Genomic DNA, 10,000 nt, shown 5'->3' with positions numbered 1-10,000 from the left:
ATACTGAAATTATTTCAGCCCTGGGCGGGATTCGAACCCGGACCTTCGTAGTGGCAGACGGGAACTCTACCAACTGCGCCACGAGTTGTGTGTGTGTGTGTGTGTGTGTGTGTGTGTGTGTGTGTGTGTGTGTGTGTGTGTGTGTGTGTGTGTGAAGATGATCAGGTTATTGTTATTATGGTCTTTATTTTACCAGCGTTTTTTATATTTGAGGCCAATTTAGCGCATCTGTGGTGATGAATGACCGTGTACAACGGTTGCTCAAGTAAAAATAAAAAATAGATAAATAAATAAAAAATAAATAAATAAAAAATAAATAAATAAATAAATAATGTTAGGTAAATAGACAGATACGGTACACAAACAAATGGATAATTAAGCAAGTAGAATAAATAAGCAAATAAACAAATGAATTAATAAATGAATACATAAATGAATAAGTAGAGAAATAATAAATCAATATGTAAAAAACAAATTAGAATTAAAGTAGATAAGCAAATAAATAAACAAATAGGTAAATAAACACATAAATGAATAAATTCACGAATAAATTAGTAGATAGATAAAAAATAGCCTGGTGTGATATAAATCGTCTGGATCCAAAGCCTTACGAATTCTGAGACAAAGTAACAACGAAGAGAGAGAGAGAGAGAGAGAGAGAGAGAGAGAGAGAGAGAGAGAGAGAGAGAGAGAGAGAGAGAGAGAGAGAGAGAGAGAGAGAGAGAAAGATCGAGAGAGAGAGAGAACGAAAAAAAAGAGCGAGAGAGAGGAAGAAAGAGAGCGAGAGTGAAAAAGAGCGAAAGAGAAAGAGAGCGAGAGAAGGAGAGCAAGAGAGAGAGAGAAATACAGTAGGTCATGCTGTACCCACTTACCCCGTTGATAGTCTTTGATAAAATAAAACTAATCCTCTACAGAAACCCGTAGATAGCCTTTGATAAGATAAGACTACAGTCCTCTGCAGTGTCTCTAAAGTGTTCTGGGCAATGGCAATCATCAGGCTGAGCGTTAAAGAAAAGTTTTGTCCATTCCCCTCCCCCACAGGCTAGTCTAGTCCCCCCCCCCTGCGTGTTCGCATATATTCACACTGATGATAACGTGGATTCGACAGTGTGAGTGAACGTTTTTATGGGACACTTTGTATACATTCTCTCTCTCTCTCTCTTCCCCTCTCTTTTCTCGTTTTCTCTCTGTGTCTTTCCCTCTCTCTCGTTCGCTCTGTTTTTCCCTCTTTCACCTCTTTTTCCCTCTCTTTCCTTTTCTCCCCTATCTTTCTCTCTCTCTCTCTCTCTCTCTCACACACACACACACACACACACACATACACACACACGCACGCACACACACACGTACACACACACGCACACACACACACACACACACACACACACACACACACACACACACACACACACACACACACACACACACACACACACACACACACACACACACACACACACACACACACACACACACACACACACACACACACACACACACACACAGGTGCACACGGAGGACAAATGCTTTGTAATGAGTTTTGCTCAGATGGTTTCCAGCCTTGTGTTCAAGTCGATAAATCTATTTATTTTTCCTGTACGATTGTTTATTCACTTGTCTATTTATCTTTTTATCTATTTATCTATTCATATATTTACATATTTATTAATTTATTGATTAATATATTTCTATTTATTTGTTTACTTACCTATTTATATATCTACTTATCTATTTTTTGTTTGTTTATTTATTTGCTAAATTATCAATGTATCTGTTTATTTACCTATTTATTCATTTAGTCATCTATTTATCTTTGATTCGTTGCCTTTAAGGTCGTCGTCAGCTATTCTGAGCCTTATGGCCACGCGGAGTAAGGCCTAGATTTGGATGCGTGACGCCTATTTTGAAAATTAGGTAATTATCAGAGCTTATGTAAGTGGAGATGGCGTCATAAAATAATGATAAGTGCCTCTGTTCCGTAGGGGTCACTAAGTCTCGAAAATATAGACTGAATAATGAACACCCCTTGTTACTGTAGATGGATAGAATCGCCTAATGAGTTTTGAGTTCATCACATGGGCTTCATCAGCATCGACAGTTGAAAGTTCGTTTGAGCAAAAACGACTTCGGTTACAATATTTTGTTTTCTAAATTTCCAAATATCAAATTATCTTTCCTTCATATATATATATACATATATATATGTATATATATAGATATATATGTATATATTACACACATATATATATATAATATATATATATATATACATGCAAGTTAACCACTTTAGAAAATAAACAAACGGAGCAGAGCGCTTTCGTATATTACTGAATTTACACTGAAGATATAAGATACAAAAACGCTCTGCTCAGACTGTTTATTTTCTAAAGTGGTTACCTTGCATTTATAAAACATACGTTCCTAATGTTTTTATTGCACATGTATACATATATATATATGTATATATATATATATATATATATATATATATATATATATGTATGTATATATATATATGTGACATACTGTTGAATTGTTCTTAGCGAAGTCTAGATTTCTGTAGGCGAAGTCATATTCTAATTATTCAAATGGAGGTTGGGAGGAAAAATTGCCCACCGTGATAACCCCTATAAGAAATACAGCACTAATTAATGCTATATATGTGATCTGGGGGGAAAGTTTGTAGAGGTATAGACATCCTCCCATAATATAATGTTAATAAATGTCCTAATTTAATGACAATACTCCCAGGCACGATTGCGAAACATAAGACGCGTCGTTATTTTTTTTTTATGATTCTATCTAATTTTACTAATTTGGACACAATCTGGCAATAAAGCCATTTTGTCAATTATTTTAAAGACAAATAATATCACCGTAAAATCACAAGTGCAAATTATTTGCATTGTACATTACAGACAAGAGTACGGCATACGAACACAGGCGGAGGAATACACATTTTTGCAATTTATTTCAAGATTTATGATATTCTGTAAAACTATATCTATATTACATTAGCGAATTATTGTCTTTAAGGAAATTCTGTGCTATACTGCGTAGTATATACATAATTATTACGGTGATATCAATAAATTGAACTAGTTTCTACAGCGCAATGTTTTTAAGAGATTCAATCCAAATCTTGAACTATTTTCTTTAAGTCAAGTGCACGCGTTGTTTGAATTGTGTTGTGTCTTATATGCTCTCGATAGCATTATCAGTGCAAATTGTGTTAACTTTTTATACCAAGTGGATAAACAGTGAATTATTTTGTCTGCTACTCATCATAAATATAAGGTAAGACAATCTACAACGTTGGAGTTCTGATTTTTATGTTCGAAAATTGCTTTTGTGTAAATGTCGTTAAAATCAAAGTGTGGCAGGCGGGAAAGTTCGTGACGTCATATCGACAGCAGGAAGCGAACGGTTGTCATCAATATCATCGATTTATCAATTTATTTTATTAACACTCGCCATCAACGACTGCAGGATTCGACTAAATAGGATTTGCAAGAACAGAGAAATAAACAAATAGTGGTGATGACGAATATACAAACAAACAAATAAATTAATAAATAAATAGGTGCGATATTTTGGCAACGGTAGATGGAAAACTGAAACAAAATGAGATAGTTGTGCCGAGTTTGAAACGGTTTCAGTGAAGTTCAACTAACATCCTAGGGGTGATGCACCTTGCAGATATGATGGCGTTATTAAGAGCTAAATATGCCGGAAAATTAATTTGCAGGAATAGGATGCGAGTCTAGAGTTTGCTCAGTTTCAATCATCGAAAAAAAAGTTGCAGTGACCAAAATTTAAGATTCTGTAGATGATAATTCACATATATTTAATTTTACACTTGCGTTGATTATTACATGTGTAAACGATACAGTAAGAAAAATGAATATTCGAATGAAATTATCATCATTTATGAAAATATTCAAGAAAAATCAAAGGCTAAATGTTGGTACCGTTAGGTCCATAGATAGGGGATAATTCTCATCTTGTATGATTTTAACGTACTTCTATTAATTTATTCATTTCATTGTTCATTATTGATCCCGACCCGTGGGACTTTATTAAATACGATAAGTTATGTGACATTATTATACCTCCGACAGCGTCAGTTGTAAGTATTAGGTTGAAATTATCGGTAAATGTTCAGTTTTGCACCTGGACGCAATATAGTAATAGAAAATTAATTATCAATTTTGTAAATTATAATGTATTGACGTAATATGCAAATTTTCTTGGCGGAAATAGAAAACAAAGTTGCTAAAACAGATTTCGTAAGTAACGAAGTCGCGCCGGGCGAATGGTACGCCATGTTTATGATGGATGCCGAAGTCGAAGAAATGATAGGATGATAAATTCGTCTAACCTAGCCTAACCTAACCTGTGTTTAATAAATCGGTACCTGCAATTTATAGGTCATCCGGATCGTCGTCGTCGCCGTCGTCGTCGTCGTGAGAGACGTTGGCGGGCTGTTCAATCACTCTCAGATTGTGGGGTATATAGGTTTTTCATAGCTTGAAGGAATGCATGGATTTCAGCTCCATAGCAGTCCTTCAAGAATATGTACCTCTCGAGATACTGCCGGAAGTACCGAGGCCACCTTGTAACTGACATTTCAACTAGACCGGGCAGACGACAAACACTTGACGGAGAAGATGGCGTCCCGATCCTATGCTAGCGACTTCGTTCGTTAGTATATTTGCTTGTAGGAAGGTATTTTTTATTTTTATTTCCGTCAAGAAAATCGCATATTACGTTCATGTATTATAATTTACAAAATTAATATTTAATTTTCTTTTGCTATATCGCGTCCAGATGCAAAACTGAACAAATACCAAATTATCATGCAATACTTTAAATAAAATGAAGCTATTAGACGGCTCTGGTGGTGAATTGTCGAGATATTTTCAAGATTAATCTTGTTTTCGCTAGAATGGGGCTTTAATTAGAACAAGTCATATTTAGCTGTCACACAAACGCGCGCGCGCGCGCACCCACACGTACTTGTTGACTTTTGGAATAAGTTGGATGAAATATAATTCAAAGCAACACTACAAAAAACACAAGACAAGGTTTGGCAGAAAAGAGACGGGGTTCTACGAGTATAGTTCTAACCACGTATACTACGAGGGAAATACACTTATAGAGATACACATAGTTATATACTATAATTAACCGTCGCTTTTATCCATGCGGACATTTTTGCACTACAGAGAGAGAATGTGTGTGTGTGTGTGTGAGAGAGAGAGAGGAGAGGAGGAGGAGGAGAGACAGAGAGATTAGGCATTCACTGTAACATGCATGCAGGAGAGTTGGTCTGGGTAATTTGGTGCATGTAGGCCTTTTCGTCTGTGTCATGGCCGCTTTCAATATGCATTTATCTTCAATTTTCGTGATTTCATATATTAAAGTTGAATGCGCACGTGTGTGTGTTTTAACTAATTTACCTAATTTTAGTATACAATTAAGGAACAACGATCGTGGGATCCCGTCTCTTTCTCTCCGGTAATCACAGCTTCAAAGTCGTGTGTGTGTGTGTGCGCTCGCGCGTGTCCAATATACAAACTCTTGCGTTCTTGCAAGATCAACCTTGGCAATGAAGATAAAAAGCACAGAAAAGTTGTAAACTGTATACCTGTCTTGTGTATACAGTGAGGCTGAGCCCCGAGAGGGGGTAGAGGGGGAAGGGAATGGGGGAAAGGGGGGTAGAGGGGGAGGGAGGAGGGAAGGGAATGAGGGTAGAGGGGGGTGAAGGGAAGGGGATAGAGGGGGAGGGAATGGGGTAGAGGAGGAGGGCGGAGGGAAAGGGGGTAGAGAGGGAGGGAAGGGAACGTTGGTAGAGGGGGGAGGGGGAGGGTAAGGGGGTAGAGGGGGAGGGAGGAGGGAAGGGAACGTGGGTAGAGGGGGTGAAAGGAAGGGGATAGAGAGGGAGGGAATGGGGGTAGAGGAGGAGGGCGGAGGGAAAGGGGGTAGAGAGGGAGGGAAGGGAACGTTGGTAGAGGGGGGAGGGCGGAGGGAAGGGAACGTGGGTAGAGGGGCATGGAACGATGGAAGAGGTGATAGGGCGGAGGGAAGGGAACGTGGGTAGAGGGGGAGGGAATGGGGATAGAGGAGGAGGGCGGAGGGAAAGGGGGTAGAGAGGGAGGGAAGGGAACGTTGGTAGAGGGGGGAGGGCGGAGGGAAGGGAACGTGGGTAGAGGGGGAGGGAACGTTGGTAGAGGGGGGAGGGCGGAGGGAAGGGAACGTGGGTAGAGGGGGAGGGAATGGGGATAGAGGAGGAGGGCGGAGGGAAAGGGGGTAGAGAGGGAGGAAAGGGAACGTTGGTAGAGGGGGGAGGGCGGAGGGAAGGGAACGTGGGTAGAGGGGGGAAGGGGATAGAGGGGGGAAAGGGGATAGAGGAGGAGGGAAAGGGGGGATGGAACGTGGTTAGAGGGAGAAGGGAAAGGGGGTAGAGGGGGAGGGGGGAAACCAGACCGAAAGAACGCGAAAGATGCCAACAAGACATGCGCGCAATGTGTGTGTGTGTGTGTGTGTTTGTATGTTTACCTAACTAGTACATAGGAACGGAGCAACGCTCGTGAGGTCTCGTTTCTTACTCTCCAGTGGTCATACCTGACTACAAATTCACGAATGGTTCCAACTTGGTTTCCTTATTCTTGACTTAGCATGTACTTAGATTTGAATTCTTCCATTGTTCCAGCTTGTGCAACATTATTGCCTTCTAGGCTATTCCTACTGTGTGTGTGTGTGTGTGTGTGTGCGCGCGTGTGTTCCACCAAGGTCTTTGGTTACGTGTTGGACTCGTGATCGACAGCTATCACCTGTCCGGATGAAAGCTCAAGGCTTGTATATAACCCGACCTAATACACACACACGCATGCACACTCATTGCCCACCAGAGTTGAAGTGCTGACTCGCAGTGCAGCGATACTGCACTGCGAGTTAGCACTCTAACTCTGGTGGGCAATGAGTGTATGTGCGTGTATATGTGTGATTCACCATGGCTTTGGATCACGTGTTGATCACGAGTCCAACACGTGATCCAAGACCATGGTGAATCACACGTATACACGCACACACACTCATTGCCCACTGAGTTGAAGTTCAGACTTGCAGTGCAGCGTTATTGCACTGGGCGAGACTCGACAAAGGATTGCCGAATTTGCGGTCAAGCACGGTACCACTGCACCAGCGATTTTTTTTTTTTTTTTTTTTTGTGTGTATGTGTGCGTGTGCGTGTTAGGGTCATTTATAAGGGATCTACCGTGGAGGGGAACAAGTACGGGCCCCCAATAGACGATCGAGAGATACAGAGTTGAACGGAACTGAGGCAGCTCGACGGAGAACTCCAAGTCTCGGTGTGAACATAAAACCCAGAAAATAAGACTATAAAGACTGAGCCCAGGCTCAAGACGCAGAGGTCGTGACGTGTTAAGTGGAGGATGCGGTGTAAAGAATGTGATACAAGGAGGAGGAGGGGGAGGGTGTGGTAGTAGGGTGTTGTGCAAAATGGGTGAGGTTGCTAAGAGCGTCTTGCATAAGACTTGAGTCACAATACTTACCCACGACCCGGTACCCTCGATCGGCGAAGAGTCCCCACTCGGGATTCTTCTTGGGGTCCTCGGAAGACCCCGCTCCCTTCTTCATCTTGTCGTCAGGCTCCTCCCCAGACCCACCCCGGGGGCCCTGCTGCTGCTCCTTCTGGTCCTCGAGGTGCTGGTGAGGAGGGACGTCGCCTGTGTCGTTTTTGTTGCCCTCGGTAGGCCGGTGACCGACCTCCTCCGGCAGGCAGGTCCTGACTCCTCCTCTGCCGGGACCGCCTCCTTTTCTTCGTCGCCGCTTCTCCCGCCGACGCCTCTCCCAGGGCGACCCTTCCTCCTCCGCGGCGTCCTTCTCCACCTCGGGGCCGTAGGGGCTCCGAAGTCTGACAACAGAGGCATTGGAGGCACGTGGTGATGGGATGACCTGTGTGAGGGCGGAGGTACTAGGACGGTGGGGGTCGATGTAGCTGAGGGCGTAGATAACGACGCAGAGGAGGAAGACGGCGAGGCTGATGAGGCTGAAGGACCTTCGCGGCATCCCGGGGGCCGCCAGGGCCGCTGGGGGCTCCACCCAGGGGCGTCGCTCCCCCCCGTGCTCTTCTGCCTCTCGCCTCTTCAGGAGTCCTCTACAGGACCAACCGCACGTCTTCTTCCGCCTTCCCTGGTCCGGGGGCGCCAGCGAAGAGCTCGCTCGAAGTTTTCCTTGTGGTGCTGTCTAGGTACTCGTAGTAAGCTGTCCAAGCAGCCATGGCACCTGGTCCTCACATGGTGGCGGGGGCCAGCAACGCGGATGAATCCCAGGAGTGAGGGCGCGACATGTTTGTGTCTACATGGCTCCTAGATAAGTGTGAAGACAGCACCCTGGAGTAGACAGTTGGGGAAAAGAGGAAAAATTAATGTACCTACTCCGGGAGTGGAGAATTTTTTTTTTTAAACTTCAGAATGCAAGAATAGGTCAATTAAATCGGAGACGCGGAATGTGCGATTGGTAATGCTACGGAACAAAATACCACAGAAAGTAGATTATATTTTGTAGCAGTGATATGCTTAAACCCCTCGTTGCAATGACGTGCTTGACATGTTTTGTGCTGGCCAAATCCGCGCGGTTTTAGTCGAGTTGGCCAGGACCCTTGCCATGATTGACGCCAGGCGATTTTATTCAGCTTCAGACCTGACCTCGCGCTGACGAATCAAAGACGCGCTTTAGGTGAAGCCCCTCAAGTGATATGCCACAAATACAGAACACTTAATAACTATAATAACAACGACAAGAAGTCAGGACGCGGAGGCAACCCACTGACATACATCCTTAATAAGTAACATGTTAATATCAACGACATATCCTATTTGTGTAGAGTGTCTTTTGCCGTGGTCATGTTCCCATCTTCCACTGAACGTTGATGCAATGCAAGCCCCCTTGTGCACTGTCATCATTTCTTTTAAACACTTGTCCGTTCAATTTAACATGAATAATACAAACACATCCTCTACCTCAACTCGGTGTATCCACAAAGTTAGACCAAAGTAGAGTTGCTACAAAAAGTTCGCTTTTATGTCCTTGCGCTGCCACTGCCTCGTCGGCGCCTTGTCAATTTAGCTCCGCGTAGACAAAAAGCACCTGTTTCTATTTTGGCGCCAGCCGCTGTTGGGGAGAGAGGCGCTTGTTTCCACGGCAGGGTCACTTTATCTTCTCCCTCCGCTCTCGCTCGCTCGCTCGGAACACACACACCCTACGCACGTCCACCCTCGCCCACCCTCACTCCGACACGACCTCGGCACCACTGCCCTAAAGTCGCTGTTTACCCGCCGTTTCCCCCACATCGCCTCCTCCCCTCCCCCCACGCGCTCACACGCTACACAATGTCGCTCCCACTTTTGCAGGTAGCTCACGGGAGTTGTGTGTTTGGCGCTCGATTCGTCTCCTTCGCTGTCAAGTGTTCTCGGTAGGAGATAGAACCATCTCGTATGTCATTGTACACTTTCTCGTACTCTGCTCCAGCACCTTCTACCTTCTCTGTGGCGCGCGCCTTCACTAGCTCTCATTCACCCGTCCCTTCCCTGGAGCGCGTATGTATAACTGTGATGATGAGAATAATCACTTGTCTCACTCCCTTCAACGCGAATGAAGAACACAATTTCCCACTTGAACGAATTACACTGTCGCTAGGAACCCCGGTTCCTCTGTGCCCAGTTCCACTCGGAGTCACTGTTCCTGTTACGCACTTTCCCATCAATGGACCATCGTTGTTTACATTCCGAGCCGGAGTGGCGAGTTGTACTGAGTATTCTCCATGCAACAATTACGACCCAGATTGCTCATGCGCGGGCTCCTTCAGCGACAGATTCCTGACACTCCCTGACAGATTAATTAGTCGCCCTTTTCCTGGCCTTCCTTCTAGGGGCAGGAAAGAAATAATCACGACAAATGTTCGAGAGGGGAGATG

At 43.9% G+C, this 10,000-nt stretch overlaps 1 protein-coding gene across 2 annotated transcripts in view; it reads right to left on the bottom strand.

The window, feature by feature from the left end:
- The window catches only part of LOC143034487 (heparan sulfate glucosamine 3-O-sulfotransferase 6-like), a 180,202-nt gene extending 170,337 nt beyond the window's left edge, over window positions 1–9,865 (bottom strand). The window contains exons 1-2 of one of the 2 annotated variants that reach the window (XM_076200601.1): window positions 9,780–9,865; window positions 7,578–8,417 (exon numbers count right to left, since the gene is read on the bottom strand). In XM_076200601.1, the coding sequence (XP_076056716.1) occupies window positions 7,578–8,094 (517 nt within the window). In that variant the 5' untranslated portion in view covers window positions 8,095–8,417; window positions 9,780–9,865. The other variant, XM_076200600.1, reaches the window with a different exon arrangement.
- Between the last annotated feature and the right edge of the window lie 135 nt (window positions 9,866–10,000).

The sequence above is a fragment of the Oratosquilla oratoria genome, chromosome 17, assembly GCF_046742065.1.
Source record: "Oratosquilla oratoria isolate Oo_2021 chromosome 17, ASM4674206v1, whole genome shotgun sequence".
NCBI classification, from domain to species: domain Eukaryota; kingdom Metazoa; phylum Arthropoda; class Malacostraca; order Stomatopoda; family Squillidae; genus Oratosquilla; species Oratosquilla oratoria.
The sequence above is the reverse complement of the archived record's forward strand: the minus strand, read 5'-3'. Positions and strand labels throughout refer to the sequence as shown.